This window comes from Bos taurus, chromosome 7 (genome assembly GCF_002263795.3).
Source record: "Bos taurus isolate L1 Dominette 01449 registration number 42190680 breed Hereford chromosome 7, ARS-UCD2.0, whole genome shotgun sequence".
In the NCBI taxonomy this organism is placed as follows: Eukaryota; Metazoa; Chordata; class Mammalia; order Artiodactyla; family Bovidae; genus Bos; species Bos taurus.
This window is the reverse complement of record NC_037334.1, coordinates 49,309,554-49,332,088: the sequence shown is the minus strand read 5'-3', so window position 1 is coordinate 49,332,088 and position 22,535 is coordinate 49,309,554. Positions and strand designations below refer to the sequence as shown.

Below are 22,535 nucleotides of genomic sequence, written 5' to 3'. Positions count from 1 at the left end.
TTTATTACTGGTTGAGCAGCATGGGAAGTATTGTAATTTGTTAATGATTCTGAATCATGACTTAGAGGAATTGGGCCAAAATCACAACTTTTCCACTAGAGGGTTGAAGCTCATCATAGGAACTTGGAAGACTTTAACCTTTGTGGAACTCCTGTTCTTTTTCTGTGAAATAGGGGTAGCAAAATGCTCAGCATACTTGAGGTTTTGAGGCTCATTTCAGAGACATAATCTGAAAACTTTCTTTAAAGAATGAAGAGTTATATTGATATATAAAAAGTATTTATTAACAACAGCTAGTACAGTCTCACAATTCATACATGAACAAGTGGCATTTGTGGTAAGTTTACTCCTTAAGTCCTAATCTCCCTCCTCTCCTGTTCTCAGCTCCAGGGTCCTCTGGAATCTGGAATCACATTTCAGGTTATAACTTGGCCCTCAGACCAAAGAGAGAGGACCTGAGGTCCTTCTGCCTGGTGAGACCTAGGTAAGACATAATGATCACCAGCCCAGCCCTTGAGCCTGATGTCCAGGGCTGCATATTATAAGAAGGAATGCAGCAGGAGAGAAGACTTGTGCCTAATAGCATCTGCTGAAAGTGGGCTTCCAGAATTGATAGCACTGCTCCTTATTCATAATGACATTGTTTCCTATGTCTCCCATCCTGTATCTGGGTAAGTTCCAGCTGTACTTCTCATACCTTAGGCCAGCAGTGGCAATAGTTCCAGTTCTGTTAGGTTTGAAAACTGGGAGACGGCCTGCAGAAGATAGCAACCTTAGCTTGGTTTGACTTAGCTGATTGAATCCTGCTGTTTCCAGTGAATGATAGAGGAGGCATCTAAATCCTGATCTCTGACTGTGACCCAAGCCAGAAATAGATATGGTTTTGCTTGTTGACTTCTTCAGAAGGGCATCTTGTGGCCAGTTAAGAGAATGTGATGAATTGAACCTTGAGGTCAGGCAGAGCATTGTCTGCTTGGAGAGAACCATCTAAGAACTGCCTTCCAGAGCTGGAGGATTGACATAGAGCAAAAGTCTAAAGAGCATAGGATGAACCATGAATTGCCCTGTGACACTGAACAATAATTTCATGTTTTCTGGGACTCAGTTTTCTCATATATAAAGAATTGTAATCCCTGAGGTCCTTTCTAGTTTTCTCTTTTCTTCTTCTTATACCTTTGACAAACCCTACAATTTGTCTATAAAATCTAAACTCCATTATGCACTGTGCATAGATTACCTTGGTAAACACAGGGGCTACAGCACAAGTGGATCCCAACAGGCTGCTGCAGGGACTCTGCATCTGGTTAAGAAACAGAAGAGACACTGTCATCCATGTTGTCAAGGCTCTGAAACCTTAGTTGAATGGTGGCCATGGGCTAGCTGTTACCACCCACACTATAAATTTACTTTATGAAAGGGGTGATATTCCTAAATTAAATGTCAGTTTGGATATCTGCTCCAATGCCACCCATTTTTCCTCTCTCCTACAGCATTCCATTAGTTGAGATGGTAAAATACAACACTAGGTGATTACATTTGAGAAATGAGTATTGGTGATTATTTAGAGACTGTACATTAAAGGTTTAAATAACTTCTAAATTTTACTCACTAGATTTTTTCCTTCCTCCTTACAGTTGTTCTTGTATCTTTTAGGTTTTTGAAAAACAACCCCCTCTCCTTTTTTAATTACAAGGGAATTCATTCCTTGGATAGTTGGAATATTCTATTATGGGACTGAGCTCCTAGAAACCAACTGTCCCTTATGGTCTGGCACACAGACAAATGGCCAACCCACAGAACTACCATGGAGTTATTTCTGAGACCCATAGATTTCTTTCTTGTTCCTTCTGAGGTCATGCAGCTGGAAGCTTTCCCTGTGTATACTTTTCAAGAAATTGCATTGATTCCTTCCTCTCTGGGACTGTGTCTCCATTACTGAAAGCCCTCAGAAAGCTTTTAAAGTTGAACCTACCCTCTGGGGCTCAATACACAGTGGTTGAACTAAGGTAGAATAACTTGATCTGGTGTTAGAGGCTTCATTAACGGGGGGACTGATGGTCAGAGACACTCTAGTGGTTTTCTTCTTTATTCTGTAGGGGAAACAAAACCGAACACAATCCAGTTAAAGAAAGATTAGAGCTGGCTTTGATACAAATGCCTCACTGAATACATGAGTATATACTAAATTTATGACATTTTTACCTTGAATTCTTATTTTTCTTTTGGTTTGCATAATAATTCAAGTGTTTTCTCTTTGAGCAAGTATTAGTAGATTATGGCTCCTAGTCGTTTTGGTTTAGATTTCCTTTGTCTTTTCCTCCAGCCCATAATCAGTGGGCTCTTACTGAACACTTACATTGCAGAAGAAAAAACTTCCAAAGCAAATAATCAGATTGCACTTTGGAAAGTTGATAAATAGATTGGTATATTTTTTTAAAAGTAGAATTCCCCCTATAGTCATACATGACAAATGCACATTCACATTTTGTACTTACTCTGACATTTCTGTCACATATGCCAAGCATAATCCCAGAGAAAAAACGTTTTCTCACTTCTCTGGGTACTTACCTATAAGAAAGGGAAAAAAGAAATTCTATCTAAATCTGCTGGGAATTTAATGAAATGTAGTTCAAGTATATTATATTCATACTAGGACCAGCAAATTAATTACAAATAGCAGATCTATCCAAAACATCTGAATTCTTGACTAAGGATGGAACTATTTTAATATCTGCAGTGTAAAAATTCCAGATGTTTGCCTTTATGAAGTTATGATGCCTGTACCCAGAAGAACTGCTGACTTATTTCCCAAAAATGTCATTTCAGAGGGCATATATTTGTATCTCTGAATTTGCATTTTGGTTTGAAGTCCTCAGCATATTTGTTATGATAAAAAATCCATTGAACCTAATTATACTTAAAAGCTTTCGCACAGCAAAGAAAATGGTTGATGAAACAAAAAGACAACCTACTAAATGGGAGAAAATGTTTGCAAATGATATGACTGATGAGGGGTTAATATTCAAAATATATAAGAAGCTCATACAGCTCATCAATAAAACAACTCGATTAAAAAATTAGCAGAAGACCTGAATAGATATTTTTCCAAAGAGGAAACACAGGCACATGAAAAGATGCTCAATGTTGCTAATCATCAGGCAATGCAAATCAAAACCACAATGAGGTATCATTTCATACCTGTCAGGATGGCTATCATCAAAAGAACCCAAATAACAAATGTTGGCAAGGATGTGGAGAAAAGGGAATCTTTATACCTTGTTGGTAGGGTATACTATGGAAAATAGTATGGAGATGCCTCAAAAAACTAAAAACAGAACTACCATATGACTTAGGAATATCCACTGCTGGGTAGGTATTTGGAAAAAACAAAAACAACAGTTGCCAAGATATGTAAGCAATCAAAGTGTCCATCAATGGATGAATGGATAATGATATATATACATGGAATGAAAGTGAACGTGAAAGTGAAGTTGCTCAGTCGTGTCTGACTCTTTGCGACCCCACGGACTGACTGTAGCCTACCAGGCTCCTCCGTCCATGGGATTTTCCAGGCAAGAATACTGGAGTGGGTTGCCATTTCCTGGAACACTCAGCCAAAAAAGGAATGAAATTTTGCCATTTGCAACAACACGGATGGACTTGGAGGGTATTGTGCTAAGTGAATAAAGTTCAGACAGAGAAAGACAAATACTGTATGGTGTCACTTATATGTGGAATTTATTACAGAAAACTAGAAGGCGATGGCACCCCACTCCAGTACTCTTGCCTGGAGAATCCCAAGGACGGAGGAGCCTGGTAGGCTGCAGTCCATGGGGTCGCTAAGAGTCAGACACGACTGAGCAACTTCACTTTCACTTTTCACTTTCATGCATTGGAGAAGGAAATGGCAACCCACTCCAGTGTTCTTGCCTGGAGAATCCCAGGGATGGAGGAGCCTGGTAGGCTGCAGTCCATGGGGTTGCTAAGAGTCAGACACAACTGAGCAACTTTACTTTCACTTTCATGCATTGGAGAAGGAAATGGCAACCCACTCCAGTGTTCTTGCCTGGAGAATCCCAGGGACGGGGGAGCCTGGTGGGCTGCCATATATGGGGTCGCACAGAGTCGGACACGACTGATGCGACTTAGCAGCAGCAGCAGCAGTGAATATAACAAAAAGGAGGCAGACTCACAAATATAGAGACCAAACTAGTGATTGCCAGTGAGGAGAGGGAAGGGGGAAGGGGCAATATAATAATAGGGAATTAAGAGATACAAGCTATTATGTATAAAATAAACTATAAGGCTATATAGTACAATACAAAGACTGTAGTCAATGTTTACAATAACTATTAATGGAGTATAAGCTTTAAAAATTGTGAGTCACTGTATTGTACACCTGTAGTAGTTTAGTCGCTAAGTTGTATCCAGCTCTTGTGACCCCATAGACTGTAGCCTTCTAGGCTCCTCTGGCCATGGGATTCTCCAGGCAAGAATACTGGAGTGGGTTGCCATGTAACTTATATAATATTCTACATCACTTGTAACTCAATTGAAAACAAAACCCTTTGAAACACATTGCTGTGTTTACTATAAGGAAGGGATGTAAATGATCATATTATCTCTGTGAAGACTTAGTAGAGAAATACATCTCAGTTCTTAGAATCAGGAATAATTGGGCTTCTCCTGTGCAACTGGTTTAGTTTTTCCTCATAGATACTGTGGATCTTAATATTGGTTATATTTCCCTCTGCATTAGCTACCTGAAAGTCTAATGCTCACTTCATGAAAGCCAGTAATTCAATAGCAACTAGAGTCAGAATCTTCTAAATCTGTAAGCTGATGCTTTTGTTCTTTTCATTTTATCTATGCTGACAGAATGTGGTCCACTGGAGAAGGGAATGGCAAACCACTTCAGTATTCTTGCCTTGAGAACCCCATGAACAGTATGAAAAGGCAAAATGATAGGATACTGAAAGAGGGACTCCCCAGGTCAGTAGGTGCCCAATATGCTACTGGAGATCAGTGGAGAAATAACTCCAGAGATGCTAAAGCTGAAACTCCTGTACTTTGGCCACCTCATGCGAAGAGTTGACTCATTGGAAAAGACTCTGATGCTGGGAGGGATTGGGGGCAGGAGGAGAAGGGGACGACAGAGGATGAGATGGCTGGATGGCATCACTGACTTGATGGACATGAGTTTGAGTGAACTCCGGGAGTTGTTGATGGACAGGGAGGCCTGGCGTGCTGTGATTCATGGGGTCACAAAGAGTCGCACACGACTGAGCGACTGAACTGAATTGAACTGAATGCTGATTATTTACCCACACCAGCATAGATCGCATGACCCCAACAAGAATCTTTATTTCTTGATAGAAGAGGTACATTGGAAGATGTAGAGTAGCTTGAATAACAAAATATTGTAATTTCCAAAAAGCCATTGGTTTATGGAAATGGGGTGAAATTGTAATTATTCCAAAAATCCAGGCTATATAGTCACTTTACACTACAATTCTTTAAGGGACATAAAATAGACTTAAAAAATCTTTTGCAGAAGTATTTGATACCATCATTAGGACTAGATTTATCTAATCTCCTTTTAAAAGTCATTATTTATTTATTTATTTTTGGCCATGCTGAGTCTTTGTTGCTGCACTGGCTTTTCTCTAGTTGCAGAGAGCAGGGGCTACTCTCTGATTGAGGTGTGTGGGCTTATCATTGTGGTGGCTTCTTTTGTTGGGCTCTAGAGTGCGTGGGCTTCAAAAGTTGTGGCTTAGTCATTGTGGCTCCCAGGCTCTAGAACACAGGCTCAATAGTTGAGGCACACAGGCTTAGTTTCTCTCTGACATGCAGGATCTTCCAAGACCAGGGATTGAACCCATGTCTCCTGCATTGGCAGTCAGATTCTTTACCACTGAGCCACCAGTGAAGCCCGTAATCTCCTTCTGATCTCACGATATAATACTGTAATAGTTGGTGTCTTTTTTTAGTCTTAAAACCCCCTTTATCATCTTAAGGTTTTATAATCATTTTAGAGTTAATTTACTTAAAACTTTTGATGATATAAAAGATTTGCTCTTTCATGTTTTATTTCCTATGGTGGATAATGGCTTCAGAGTATGCATTTTATTATTATTTAAAATTTACATATATATTATGTCTATTCCTTTCTATTTATATATAACAAATTCCTTTCTATTTATTTATATTATAAATTTGTAAACTTAAAATAAATCTGCAAACTGGAACTACTTTTTAACTGAGTTAGTTGTTTTTTAATTTTCAAGGAACAGATAGAATTTTTCTTTGGTTGTTCAGAAGATAGCTATGATTCTATGAGTGTATAAGGGCTGAAGGGATTGCAAACACACACAGATTGCCTTTATGTCCAAAACTGGGCACAAAAAGAGTCTCTAAATAGGGTAGAATCAAGTAGTGTTAACTGTATTTATTTGATTTGGATCATTTTTCTAATGAATGAAAGCTTCACAAACACTCAAACTTTTGAATTAGCCAAGACCCCAGGAGCAATACAAAAGAGTTTAGAGTTAGCTGGCACAATAAAAGTATATGAAACGCTCAATACTGCAAAAGATACACGGTAATATAGGTGCTGTCTTAGTAATTTATTTAACTTACATGCAGAGTACATCATATAAAATCTCAGGCTGGATGAATCACAAGCTGGAATCAAGCTTGCTAGGAGAAATGTCATCAACCTCAGATATGTAGATGATACTATGCTAAAGGCAGAAGAGGAAGTAAAGAGCCTCTTGATGAGGGTAAAAGAGGAGAGTGAAAAAGCTGGCTTGAAACTCAGAATTCAAAAAACTAAGATCATGACATCCAGTCCCATCACTTCATGGCAAATAGAAGAAAAGTGGAAGCTGTGACAGATTTTATTTTCTCAGGCTCTAGAATCACTGTGGACTATGACTGCAGCCATGAAATTAAAAGATGCTTGCTCCTTGGAAGGAAAGCTATGACAAACCTAGATAGTGTATTAAAAAACAGAGACATAATTTTGCTGACAAAGGTCCATATAATCAAAGCTATGGTTTTTCTATCCATAGTCATGTATGAATGTGGGAGGTAGACCATAAAGAAGGCTGAGAGCTGAAAAACTGATGCTTTTGAATTGTGGTGCTGGGGAAGACTTTTGTCTTGGACTCAAGATAATCAAACCAGTCAATCCTAAGGGAAATTAACCTTGAATATTCACTGGAAGGACTGTTGCTGAAGCTCCAGTACTTTGGCTGCCTGATTGAAAGAGCCATCTCATTGGAAAAGACCCTGATGCTGGGAAAGATTGAAGGTAAAAGAAGGGGGTGGCAGAGGTTGAGATGGTTAGATAGCATCACTAACTCACTGGGCATGAATTTGTGTAAACTCTGGGAGATAGTGGAGGAGGGAGGAGCCTGCTGTGCTACAGTCCATGGTATTGCAAAGAGTTGGGCATGACTTAGCAACTGAACAATAGCAACAACATCTTAGTAATACCACAAGACATCAAAAACACTAATATCAGAAGACATTTAATAATGCCATTGACATCACAAGACAGCATGTAATCACCCCACAGGCTGCTAGTAATAAGTGCTATGATTTCAAAGGAGACAGGAGCTTGACTGGTATAATCAAGAACCCCTTATTGTAAAATTCAGACTTAAATTGAAGAAACTAGTTTCCCTACTGGACCATTCCCCACTGGACCATTCAGGTATGACTTAAATCAAATCCCTTATGATTTTACAGTGGAAGTGAGAAATAAATTCAAGGGATTAGATCTGATAGACAGAGTGCCTGATGAACTATGGACAGAGGTATGTGACATTGTACAGGAGACAGGGATCAAGACCGTCCCGAAGAAAAAGAAATGCAAAAAAGCAAAATGGTTGTCTGAATAGGCCTTAGAAATAGCTGTGAAAAGAAGAGAAGCTAAAGGCAAAGGAGAAAAGGAAAGATATACCTATTTGAATGCAGAGTTCCAAAGAATAGCAGGAGATAAAAAGCCTTCCTCAGTGATCAATGCAAAGAAATAGAGGAAAGCAATAGAATGGGAAAGACTAGAGATCTCTTCAAGAAAATTAAAGATACCAAGGGAACAATTCATGCAAAGATGGGCTCAATAAAGGACAGAAATGGTATGGATATAACAGAAGCAGAAGATATAAAGAAGAGGTGGCAAGAATACACAGAAGAACTATACAAAGAAGATCTTCATGATCCAGATAATCACAGTTGTGTGTGATCACTCACCTAGAGCCAGACATCCTGGAATGTGAAGTCAAGTGGGCCTTAGGAAGCATCACTACAAGCAAAGCTAGTGGAGGTGATGGAATTCCAGTTGAGCTCTTTCAAATCTTAAAAGATGATGCTGTGAAAGTGTTGCACTCAATATGCCAGCAAATATGGCAAACTCAGCAGTGGCCACAAGACTGGAAAAGGTCAGTTTTCATTCCAATCCCAAAGAAAGGCAATGCCAAAGTATGCTCAAACTACCGCACAATTGCATTCATCTCACACGCTAGTAAAGTAATGCTCAAAATTCTCCAAGCCAGGCTTCAACAGTACATGAACCATGAACTTCCAGATATTCAAGCTGGATTTAGAAAAGCCAGAGGAACAAGAGATCAAATTTCCAACATCTGTTGGATCATTGAAAAAGCAAGAGCAATCCAGTAAAACATCTACTTCTGCTTTACTGACTATGCCAAAGCCTTTGACTGTGTGCATCACAACAAACTGTGGAGATTCTTCAAGAGATGGGAATACCAGACCACCTGACCTGCCTCTTGAGAAACCTGTATGCAGGTTAGGAAGCAACAGTTAGAAATGGACATGGAACAAAAAACTGGTTCCAAATCAGGAAAGGAGTACGTCAAGGCTGTATACTGTCACCCTGCTTTTTTAACTTATATGCAGAGTACATCATGAGAAACGTTGGGTGGGAAGAAGCACAAGGTGGAATCATGATGGCCAGGAGAAATATCAGTAACCTCAGATATACAGATGACACCACCCTTATGGCAGAAAGTGAAGAGGAACTAAAGAGCCTCTTGATGAAAGTGAAAGAGAGATCAGAGATCAGTCGATCAGTCGTGTCTGACTCTTTGCGACCCCATGAATCGCAGCATGCCAGGCCTCCCTGTCCATCACCAACTCCCGGAGTCCACCCAAACCCATGTCCATCGAGTAGATGATGCCATCCAACCATCTCATCCTCTGAGGTCCCCTTCTCCTCCTGCTCTCTATCTTTCCCACCATCAGGGTTTTTTCCAGTGAGTCAGCTCTTAGCATCAGGTGGCCAAAGTATTGGAGTTTCAGCTTCAAAATCAGTCCTTTCAATGAATACCCAGGACTGATCTCCTTTAGGATGGACTGGTTGGATCTCCTTCCAGTCCAAGAGACTCTCAAGAGTCTTTTCCAACACCACAGTTCAAAAGCATCAATTCTTATGCTTTCAGCTTTCTTTATAGTCCAACTCTCACATTCATACATGACCACGAGAAAAACCATAACCTTGACTAGATGGACCTTTGTTTGCAAAGTAATGTCTCTGCTTTTTAATATGCTGTCTAGGTTGGTCATAACTTTCCTTCCAAGGAGTAAGTGTCTTTTAATTTCATGGCTGCAGTCACCATTTGCAGTGGTTTTGGAGCCCAGAAAAATAAAGTCAGCCACGGTTTCCACTGTTTCCCCATCTATCTGCCATGAAGTGATGGGACCGGATGCCATGATTTTATTTTTCTGAATGTTGAGCTTTAAGCCAACTTTTTCACTCTCCTCTTTCACTTTCATCAAGAGGCTCTTTAGTTCTTCTTCACTTTCTGCCATAACGGTGGTGTCATCTGCATATCTGAGGTTATTAATATTTCTCCTGGCAATCTTGATTCTAGCTTGTGCTTCCTCCGGTCCAGCATTTCTCATGATGTACTCTGCATATAAATTAAAAAAGCAGGGTGACAGTATACAGCCTTGACATACTCCTTTTCCTATTTGGAACCAGTCTGTTGTTCCATGTCCATTTCTAACTGTTGCTTCCTGACCTGCATACAGGTTTCTCAAGAGGCAGGTCGGGTGGTCTGGTATTCCCATCTCTTGAAGAATTTCCACAGTTTATTGTGATCCACACAGTCAAAGGCTTTGGCATAGTCAGTAAAGCAGAAATAGATGTTTTTCTGGAACTCTCTTGCTTTTTCGATGATCCAGCAGATGTTGGCAATTTGGTCTCTGCTTCCTCTGCTTTTTCTAAAACCAGCTTGAACATCTGGAAGTTCACGGTTCACGTATTGCTGGAAAGATATGAGCATCTGGATGCAGAGTTCCAAAGAATAGCAAGAAGAGATAAGAAAGCCTTCCTCAGTGACCAGTGCAAAGAAATAGAGGAAAACAACAGAATGGGAAAGACTAGAGATCTCTTCAAGAAAATCAGAGATACCAAGGGAACATTTCATGCAAAAATGGGCTCGATAAAGGACAGAAATGGTATGGACCTCACAGAAGCAGAAGATATTAAGAAGAGGTGGCAAGAATACACAGAAGAACTGTACAAAAAAGATCTTCATGACCCAGATAATCACGATGGTGTGATCACTCACCTAGAGCCAGATATCCTGGAATGTGAAGTCAAGTAGGCCTTAGAAAACATCACTACAAACAAAGCTAGTGGAGGTGATGGAATTCCAGTTGAGCTTTTTCAAATCCTGAAAGATGATGCTGTGAAAGTGCTGCACTCAATATGCCAGCAAATTTGGAAAACTCAGCAGTGGCCTGTCTCCTGTACACTGTCACAAACCTCCATCCATAGTTCATCAGGCACTCTGTCTGTCAGATCTAATCCTATTTCTCTAAATCTATTTCTCACTTCCACTGCATAGTCATAAAGGATTTGATTTAGGTCATACCTGAATGGTCTAGTGGTTTTCTCCACTTTCTTCAATTTCAGTCTGAATTTGGCAATAAGGAGTTCATGATCCGAGGCACAGTCAGCTCCTGGTCTTGTTTTTGCTGACTGTATAGAGCTTCTCCATCTTTGGCTGCAAAGAATATAATCAGTCTGATTTTGGTGTCGACCATCTGGTGATGTCCATGTGTTGGACATCATCATTATTGTGATGGTGATTGCTATAGGTAGATCCAGGGAGATCCACCTGGATCTATAGGTAGATCCACCTTTCCTCAGAGGGTTTGAATCTAGTTGTCTTTGCTTTTTCTTCTCTTGCGAACTTACAATCCTTATATTAATAGTGCACTTCTGGTTTTTTTTGGCCATGCCATATGACTTTAAGGATCTCAGTTCCAAACCAGAGATTAAACTGGGGCCACAGCAGTGAAAACCTAGAATCCTAGCCACAAGAGAACTCCTATAATACACTTTTGTTTCCAGTTCTTTACTGTTGTGTACTTTCACCGTATATCAGGTTCCTTAAGATCAAGTGTCTTTCCGTGTGTCTCCCATCCCCAAAGTATTTAGTCCAGTGTTGAAGACATAATAGGCACGGAGCCGATTGATTTTATAGATTATTTCATGAGCAGATGCTGTTAACAGTTGTCCTAGGAGGTGTGTGTTAGTTTGTGTTATTTCCCTCAATACCACTCCACAAATAAAAGCAGTTGATATAGAAAGATTCCTCCTCTTCCAGAAAAGGGAAACCTCTGGACTGTTGGTGGGAATATAAATTGGTATAGCCACTATGGAGAGCAGTATGGAGATTCCCTAGAAAACTAAAAAATAGAGCTACCATATCCAACAATCCCACTCCTGGGCATATATCCGGAAAAAACCATAATTTGAAAGGATACATGCACCCCTGTGTTCATAGCAGCACCGTTCACAATAGCTAGGACATGGAAGCAACCTAAATGTCCATTGATGAAGGAATAGATAAAAAATATGTGGTACATATGCACAATAGAATACTACTCAGTCATAAAATAGAATGAACTAATGCCATTTGTGAGACATAGATGGGCCCTAGAGATTTTCATATTGAGTGAAGTAAGTCAGAGAAAAACAAATATCATATCATATCACTTATATGGGGAGTCTAAAAAAGTGGTACAAATGAACCTATTTACATAACAGAATTGAATCACAGACTTTGATAAACCTTATGGTTACCAAGGGGAAAAGGGGAGGAAGGAATACATTGGGAGGCTGGGATCAACATATACGTACTATTATATATAAAATAGATAACTAATAAGAACTTATTGTGTAGCATATGGAATTATATTAAATACTCTGCAATGACCTATATGGAAATAGAATCTAAAAAGAGTGGATATGTGTTTGCATATAACTGACTCACTTTGATGTACAGCAGAAACTAGTACAACATTATAAATGAACTATATTCCAATTTAAAAAAATGGAATATAGCCATCTTAGGTGAAGTTAACCAATCACAGAATTGCAGACTAAGACATGGGAAATCTTGTCTAACATCTTTAGAGAACAAAACTCTAAGGGTCCTAGAGGTTATGTATTTGCTGAAGGTCATGCAATCTGTTGGTGGAAGAGTCAGGATTAGAATCCAAATTTCATGTTTTCTAATGCAATCCATATAGGCCTGTAGCAAATGAACTCTATATTACTGTATAAATGTAGAACTGCAGATATTAGCCTGAGTAGTTGAGACGGCAGTGATTTTTTAATTTTTTTTTTATCAGAATAGAGCATTTTTGTGGTTCAGAATTCAATGGGTAATGGAAATCATCTTTTTAATTTGTGTGTTAGCTTCTCAAAGATCTGTTTTGTTTACTCTTGTATCCCTAGTACCTACAATAGTGCCGGGCACATAGGAGATACTCAGTAAATATTTGTTGAATGAATACGTTTGTTAGCAATCTTGGCTGAGACATCAGTTGAGAATGTTTGTGACTTCTGGAGATTCTAACCTTTAAGTATCAGACCCTGAAAAGAAACCCTAGAAACAGCAGGGAAACTATGGCTGTGGCAGGAAGATAAAAATGAAATGCTTCCCCTCATGGGAAGAGAAGAATTAAGAGAAAGTGTAAGAAACATTTGGAACTTCTTGGAAGAAACATACCTTATAAATAAAAGGTCATTTGGTTCAAGAGGCTAGAATTTCGTTTAAGCCTCTTGGCATATTTTGAAGGAGAAGCTAGAAAACATCAGCAAAATAGTTTTGGTGGTGAATGAAATTCAAGTTTTTGCCCACCTTCAAATTGTCCTATGCTCCCTGGCTAATGAGAAAAAGAGAGGAAATCCAATTCTTATAAAGGGAACCTGCCCCCCCCCCCCCCCCACCGCCCCTGCAACATCTCAGATGCTTCTTGTTCTAAGCATGAACAATGAAACTTCATGCACAAGGCACTAGACAGCCTGTGCTGTCATTTCATCAGGGGCATGAAGAGGCCAGGCAGGATTTCCCATCTTCTGGTCCGTGATCTTCCAGCTGACAAAAGGAGACAGTGATAACTAATAGAGCCGTGAGATGTCCTGAATCTTACTTTGGGATATGCTACTGGTTAGCGTGAATTAAACCATCTGTGTCTGAAGATGATATAGAAATGGATAAAAATATAGAGACACCAGATAGTGTGGGAGAGAGAGCACTAATTCAGGATTGAGGAAGTCTGGATTTTGGTTCTAGATCTATCATTAATTAGTTATATGCCTTGGACAAGACTCTTAGGTGTATGCATGTGCACGTGCACTCAGTTGTGTCCACCTCTTTGTGATCCCATGGATTGTAGCTCACGAGGCTGATCTGTCCATGAAATTTTCCAGGCAAGGATACTGGAGTGGGTTGCCATTTCCTATGCCAAGACCCTTTGGGGTCTTGGTTATCGCGTATCTAATAAGAAGTGAGAAGGTTTCTTCTAGGTCTGTTTGCATTTTCAAAATATTTTAGAAATTTGATCATAGCAAGATCCTCTATGACCCACCTCCCAGAGTAATGGAAATAAAAGCAAAAATAAACAAATGGGACCTAATTAAACTTAAAAGCTGTTGCACAATGAAGGAAACTATAAGCAAGGTAAAACAAGGTACCCTTCAGAATGGGAGAAAATAATAGCAAACAAAGCAACTGACAAAGAATTAATCTCCAATATATATAAGCAGGTCATGCAGCTCAATTCCAGAAAAACAAACGACCCAATCAAAAAATGGGCCAAAGAACTAAACAGACATTTCTCCAAAGAAGACATACAGATGGCTAACAAACACATGAAAAGATGCTCAACATCACTCATTATCAGAGAAATGCAAATCAAAACCACAATGAGGTACCATCTCATGCCGGTCAGAATGGCTGCTATCAAAAAGTTTACAAACAATAAATGCTGGAGAGAGTGTGGAGAAAAGGGAACTCTCTTACACTGTTGGTGGGAATGCAAACTAGCACAGCCACTATGGAGAACAGTGTGGAGATTCCTTAAAAAACTGGAAATAGAACTGCCATACGACCCAGCAATCCCACTGCTGGGCATACACACCAAGGAAACCAGAACTGAAAGAGACACGTGTGCCCCAATGTTCATCGCACTGTTTACAATAGCCAGGACATGGAAGCAACCTAGATGTCCATCAGCAGACAAGATGGATAAGAAAGCTGTGGCACATACACACAATGGAATATTACTCAGCCATTAAAAAGAATACGTTTGAATCAGTTCTAATGAAGTGGATGAAACTGGAGCCTATTACACAGAGTGAAGTAAGCCAGAAAGAAAAACACCAGTACAGTATATTAATGCATATATATGGAATTTAGAAAGATGATAATGATGAGAGACACAGATGTAAAGAACAGTCTTTTGGACTGTGTAGGAGAAGGCGAGGGTGGAATGATTTGAGAGAATAGCATTGAAACATGTATATTACCATGTGTGAAATAGATCACCAGTCCAGGTTGGATGCATGAGACAGGGAGCTCGGGGCTGGTGCACGGGGATGACCCAGAGGGATGGGATGGGGAGGGAGGTGGGAAGGGGGTTCAGGATGGGGAACACATGTACACCCATGGCTGATTCATATCAATGTATGGCAAAACCCACTACAATATTATAAAGTACTTAGCCTCCAACTAAAATAAATTAATTTATTTTAAAAAATTTGATCTTTTAAAATCTCTGATTTTCATATTTATTGGAATAGATTTTCATATTTATGGAATAGATTCCATCAGAGGATGAGGGAAAGGAAAATGAATGTTTGCACTAAAGGCAAAACCAGTCAGCACTTAGGACTGGGGCTTAGACTGCCATTCCAGAATGCAGAAGTTTGAAAGATGAGCTGTGCTTTAGGTAACAGCTTAAAATGTGATTTATTTATGCAAATAAACCTTTCAGAACTCGTTTGGGTAAGTTATAAAACCAAACCAAGCATGAGAACCACCCCTCTTCCTTCCAGAAAAAGAATATTTCTAAAAGAAAGCTCACTCTTCTCTTGCTAAAGCCACTGTAGTCATTACATTTGATACTCATGTATTTTCCTCTAGGAGATAGAAAAGGAGGTTTTCAGGAAGAAAAACCCTTTTGCTCAACTGCTGTGAAATAATATTATACTCTAGAGTTATCAAAATGATATGGTGAATTCAGAATATGTGTGGGCCCTATGTGTGACCTGTCCTGAAGTGTTCCTTCTTGATTTTAGGTAGCGCTGAGGATGTCCTTGAGAGAAAAAATAGCTAGGGATTTCACTTTGGTGATGAGTTATGCTAGCAGGCTTCACGTCTCACGTAAATGGTAACCTTTGCTGAGTGTAACCCTAGCTCTTTGTAAAGAGAACAGAATTAGACTCCACCAAATGAAGAGTCCAAGACCTTGGCAGTCTTACCCTGGAAAGATGACAAGATACATAGAGATCAGGAACAATGATGAGGTTCTCATAACACTGCCTGAATAGGATGTCTGCAGAGTTAAACTAGCTTCATGGATGTAATGTAAGTTCAGTGGTCTGAGAAGTAGAACATCAGGTTTGTTTAAAAGTACACAGTGAAAGAATCTGATAGTAGCTACAGTGAGGCAAAAATTGGGGAAACAGAAGGGAAGTCAGGCAGATTAGCAACATAAAATGTTTCAAAGTGTCACCTTAGTGGGAATACTTAGTGAAAATTCACACAATAAGCTTAATTTGGTGCATTCTTTTTAAGTGTTAAGTTATTTGATGGATCAGTTTGAATTTCCAGTTTTTTGTTTGCCTATTTTATTATTTAGTATATATTTTAAATAATAAGTTACCTTTATTTACAGAATGATAAGTAATATGAATTGTCCACAAGGGAACAGCTATTGTGGAAGACATGTATTTTTCATGCGTGATGAGGGAGGCAAAATAGTTGAGGAAGGAGATTACATGAGTTAAGTCAGAAAAGGTGTTGTGAATTGTGTGTGTTTAATGATTTCTGTCATTTTTGAACAAGTCTAGAGCTTCTATACTCTGTGGCCCACTGTTGTTAGTCTCTGCAAAAATGAATTTGACATATCAACATATTTAAGCTGTTTGAAGAGAGGATAGTATTTGACATAAACTGACCGTTTTGGTGATGGTTTTGAAAAGTTCCTGAGGATATTTTGGTACATAGGAAATTCTTTTTAAAAAACTTTTTATTTTATATGGATGTATAGCTGATTAACAATGCTATGATAGTTTCAGGTGAACAGTGAAGGGATTCAGCCATATATATACATGTATCCAATCTCCCCTAAATCCTGCTCCCATCTAGGCTCCCGTATAACATTGAGCAGAGTTCTTTGTGCTATACAGTAGGTACTTGTTAGTTATCCATTTAAAATGTAGTAGTGTGTACATGACCATCCCAAACCCCCTAACTATCCGTTCTCCCCATCCTTCCCCCTGGCAACCATAAGCTTGTTCTCGAAGTCTGTGAGTCTGTTTATCTTTTGTAAGCAAGTTCATTTGTATTATTTCTTTTTAGATTCCACATATAAGGGATGTCATATTAGTAATGATATTTCTCCTTCTCTGTCTGATTTACTTCCCTCAGTGTGACACTCTCTTGGTCCATCCATGTTGCTGCAAATGACATTATTTCATTATTTTTTACGGCTGAGTAATATTCCATTGTATATATGTACCACATCTTTTTTATTCATTCCTCTGTTGATGGACATTTAGGTTGCTTCCATGTCTTAACTATTGTAAACAGTGATGCAGTGAACACTGGATTGCATATTTCTTTTTGGATCATGTTTTCCTCTGGATATATACCCAGGAATGGGATTTCAGGGTCATATGGTAGCTCTATTTTTAGTTTTTTAAGGAGCCTCCATACTGTTTTCCATAGAGGCTGTACCAGTTTACATTCCCATCAACAGTGTAGGACAATTCTCTTTTCTCCACATCCTCTCCAGCATTTATTATTTGTGGATTTTTTTTATGATGGCTGTTCTGGCTGCTCTGAGGAGGTACACAGAAAATTCTAAAAATGCCCCTTATCATTTCTTCCCCAGCTGATCTAGACCATTCCTCAGTAACAGTGGGTTTTATTTTTCCAGATCTCTTGATCATTTATTATACTGTCTTTGTGTTTGGCTGTTTGTCTTTTGTTCTTTCTTGCTTTCTTTGTATGTATGTATATATGTATTTTTAAATTTTATTTATCAACTTTGGCTGTGCTGGGTCTTCATTGCTGAGTGTGGGCTTTCTCTAGTTGCACGTGGAGGCTGATCTTTGTTGTGGTGAGCAGGCTTCTCGCTGCAGTGGCTCCTCTTGTTGCAGAGCAGTCTCCAGGTGCTCAGGCTTCAGTAGTTTCAGCTCGCAGGCTCAGCAGTTGCAGCTCCCAGGCGCTAGAGCACTGGCTCAGCAGCTCTGGTACACAGGTTTAGTTGCTCCACAGCATGTGGGATCTTCCCAGACCAGGGATCAAATCCGTGTCCCTTGCATTGGATTCTTTTCCACTGTGCCACCAGGGAAGAGTCCTTTGTATTTATTTTTATGTATTTGTTTACTTGTTTATTTTGGCTGTACCACATGGTTTGCAGGAGCTTAGTTCCCCAACCAGGGCAACAGGGTCATGGCAGTGAAAGTACTGAGTCCTAACCACTAGATCACTAGGAAATTATCCCTCTCTTGCTTTTTAGAAAAATAAATCTCTTCTGTTTTCAACACACTAATGTTAAAGGTAGGATTATTTTCTAGATGACTGGAAATTTTACTTAATCACACTCAGTGTTTTACCTTTTCCTAATGTTTTGTCAAATTTCTCTATTTTATGCAGTGCCAAAGAGATTATCAATTACGTTTTTTTCATGTTAAAGTAAAATACTCACTGTCCTGGTTCTCATGATTTCTCCAGTAGCTAAATGGTATTTTGATATAAACCTGTTTTAAAGGATAACTGTTACATGCTAGCTATACTTACCAGGTGGCACAGTGGTAAAGAATCTACCTGCCAGTGCAGGAGATGTAAGAGATGTGGATTTGATTTCTAGGTTGGAAAGATCCCAACTAGCATACATAACTAGCATACAGATTTCTATTTGGGTATCTGCACCATACTTGTTTTCCTATTGTCAAGGTCCACATTGTTCATGACCTTTCTCAGACTGCTTCTCCATCAAAGAATAGGATGCCTGATCATGTGTTAGGAATGTTACTACTTCTTCCCCCTGATGCTGAGAAGCTAAATGGGCTTGGAAACAACTGGGACTTATCTTGAAACTCTTGCTCACTGAGGTGCTTTTTTGGGGCATATGGTCTCTCTACTGTGGCTTGATGTTTTAGGTCAGGAATTCAAGAAGCATCAACTGGGCAGTTCATCTCTGATCCATGTGTTTTCAACTAGGGCAGCTGGGCCTTGAGAGTACATTTATCCAAGATGGTTCCTTCACTCACAAGTCTGGCATCTTGGTGATAGTTGGCCTCTCTCTCTCTTTCCACGTGATACCTTTTCCTCTTGGGCTGGGCCTTTCTGTACGACTTGGGCTTTTCATAGCATAGTGACCTCAGGGTAGTTGGATTTCTCACATGGAGGCTTAGGGCTCTAAGAGCAAGTATTCCAAGAATATCTCTCTTTTAAAGAAAAAATTGGTTTTGTTTTTATTTCTTGGACCCTTATTTATGATGGTATAGGAACCAGTTTTAAAAGACCCAGTTTATAAAGTTCTTCTATACAAAAAATTCAGACCTTAAGGCTCAAATACTAAGATAAACAGATATTTGGTTTGAATTATATGGCAAACCACTTTTTACTTTGTTAGAGAATTTTCAAATTTAGCTAAAGATTGGACTTGACATTTTTTCTCTTATTTGAGGATAAAATACTGAAACAAGTTTTCAGTGGTGACAGAAACCTAGACTCCAGGAGAATAATTTGCAACACTTCTGGTCTTATTCTTCAGCACCTACAGTGACTGCTGGACAGAGATTGTTGCCGAGAGTTAAGAGTCCTACTGTTTTGTAAATAGCAACTTTCAATCCAGCTTTGGCAGATTGACAAAATTTGTATTTTGCAAACTCTCCTCACCCCCAGAACCCTTTTTTTTTTAAATTTATTTTAATTGGAGGCTAATTACTTTACAATATTGTGGTGGTTTTTGCCATACATCAACATGAATCAGCCACGGGTGTACATGTGTCCTCCCATCCTGAACGCCCCCTCCCACCTCCCTCCCCACCCCATACCTCTGGTTGGGGTTGTCCCAGAGCACTGGCTTTGAGTGCCCTGCTTCATGCATCAAATTTGCACTGGTCATCTATTTCACATATGGTAATGTACTTGTTTCAGTGCTATTCTCTCAAATCATCCCACCCTCACCTTCTCCCACACAGTCCAAAAGTCTGTTCTTTATATCTGTGTCTCTTTACATCTGTGTCTCTTTAAACCTAATGTTCTTTACATCTGTGTCTTGTATATAGGGTCGTTGTTACTGTCTTTCTAAATTCCATATATTTATGTTAATATACTATAATGGTGTTTCTCTTTCTGACTTACTTCACTCTGTAACAGGGTCCACTTTCATCCACTTCATTAGAACTGACTCGAATGCGTTATTTTTTTTATAGCTGAGTAATATTTCATTGTGTATATGTGCCACAACTTTCTTATCCATTCGTCTGCCAATGGACATCTAGGTTGCTTCCATGTCCTAGCTATTGTAAACAGTGCTGTGATGAACATTGGGGTACATGTGTCTCTTTCATTTCTGGTTTCCTCAGTGTGTATGCCCAACAGTGGGATTGCTGGGTCGTATGGCAGTTCTATTTCCAGTTTTTTAAGGAATCTCCACACTGTTCTCCATAGTGGCTGTGCTAGTTTGCATTCCCACCAACAGTGTAAGAGAGTTCCCTTTTATCCACACCCTCTCCAGCATTTATTGTTTGCAGACTTTTTGATAGCAGCCATTCTGACCGGCATGAGATGGTACCTCATTGTGGTTTTGATTTGCATTTCTCTGATAATGAGTGATGTTGAGCATCTTTTCATGTGTTTGTTAGCCATCTGTATGTCTTCTTTGGAGAAATGTCTAGTTCTTTGGCCCACTTTTTGATTGGGTCATTTATTTTTCTGGAATTGAGCTATATGAGCTGCTTATATATATTGGAGATTAATTCTTTGTCAGTTGCTTTGTTTGCTATTATTTTCTCCCATTCTGAAGGGTACCTTGTTCCACCTTGCTTATAGTTTCCTTCATTGTGCAACAGCTTTTAAGTTTAATTAGGTCCCATTTGTTTATTTTTGCTTTTATTTCCATTACTCTGGGAGGTGGGTCATAGAGGATCTTGCTGTGATTTATGTCAGAGAGTAGAACCCTTTCTTGTACACACTTTATAATTTTTTTTCTTTAGATTTCCAAAGTTATCACACCATCAGGGCACATCAACACTGACTTGTTTTATACCAATCCTTTGATAGACTGGTTCAGACAAAGACATAAACTTCTCTGTGAAATTTGGACATTCCAGTCCTCCCATTTGTCTTTAAACAGGAAGAGCCATTACTTTAACACAAATGACACCCTCTCCAGTGGTGGCACTCTGAAGCAGACAGGCCAGTTGTCGAGTCATCTTAGAGGTGGGGGAGATTAGATTCCTTCTAATGTCTTTCACATCCTGCTAAATTCATAAGAGACTGATATTTAATCCTAAAGTTTTTATTTCCTTTGATATTTAGCCTAAAATAGAAAGAGGATGTTTGTCCTTTTTGATACCATTGGCTTAAGTACATAAGTTTTTATGTTATAAGATCATGCTCGGTTTTTAAAAAAGGCTCTTCCATTTCTGTTTGTCCTCATCACACACATGCAGAGTTATTGCCAAGAGGAATGTTGTGTGCACAAGGACAGTTAAGACCACATACTGTCCTTAGCTGAGAGTCAGATTACCCACCACATGGACAGCAGCATGTGCTAGAGCTGTGTGTAACTAAAAGAGTCCCAGAGAGGAGAATCTGTAGCATTAAGCAGGCTTTGCAAATTAGAGAAAAAAAAAAAACAAAAAACTGATGAAACCAGATCATGTACAGTAGTCCTCTCTGAGCTTGATTTTAACAACTTAAAATGAGATTGATCACTAGCACTGTACTAATCACATTATATACATTATTACATTCACTCCTACAAAAATTCCAAGATGTAGACATATTTTTATATTGGGAAACATAAGCTTAAAGAGGTTATACACATTGCCCAAACCCACATAGCTGATAAACAGTGAAGTCAAGAATAAAATCAACACAGTCCTTTTCTAGAGCAGTGAGCTTTTAACCTCTACTATATGAAATATACTTTCTTGACCTGTGTACTTCTTGAGAAATAGGAGGAAAGGGGACCTAGGTTCCAATGAAAAGCCTAGCCTTTGTCAAAATTCAGGTTTGTTTTACTTGTATGAATCTATTTCATGATTTTCTCTTCTGTGTTTCTCTCTTCTAATACCCCCACTGTCTTGCTTATTGTATCTATATAGCTTTGGGTTTAGGAGGGACCTTATAAGCATATGAACAGAGATGTCCATTAATAATCTTCTCATATACAGGACACTGGGTCAGAAACTTAACTCAGACAGTGGTCTTGTTTATTAGAATAAACAAGATATATAAGAAATCTTAGATACATATGCTTAGATATATAAGAAATTAGATGTGGTGTTGAGATTAATCAAACTGGGTGGTGTATAAAAAGCTAATTCCAAAGTGTGAGAGAGATGTGTGGTTAACTGTATTGATTTCATTTGGGAGATATGAAATAGGTTTGGGTCAAAACTCCAAAGACCCATATCAGAGAGCTTGGGAGAGGCAGAGCTGAAAGTGTGTTCAATAAATAAAAATATTGAGACCCAAAGGACAAATTCTCACTAGGTCCAGTCCCTGCCCCAGAATATGGTATAATGATAGCCCAGGTCAGTTCTCTCAAGAAAATTATCAAAAATGTTTGCAAACAATGCAACTGAAAAGGCTTAATTTCCAAAATATACAAACAGATACAACTCAGCAACAAAAAAACAACCCAATCAAAAATTGGGCAGAAGCACTGAAGAGACATTTCTCCAAAAAAGAAATGTAGATGGCCAATAGGAACATGAAAAGATGCTCAACATTGCT

At 39.0% G+C, this 22,535-nt stretch overlaps 1 protein-coding gene across 2 annotated transcripts in view; it reads left to right on the top strand.

Annotated features, from left to right (window-relative positions):
* Positions 1–22,535, top strand: part of KLHL3 (kelch like family member 3) — a 276,969-nt gene that overhangs the window by 10,277 nt on the left and 244,157 nt on the right. For both annotated transcript variants that reach the window (XM_059888747.1, XM_059888748.1), the window contains exon 3: positions 385–484. In XM_059888747.1, coding sequence (XP_059744730.1) covers positions 385–484 — 100 coding nt within the window. The remainder of the gene's footprint in view (positions 1–384; positions 485–22,535) is intronic.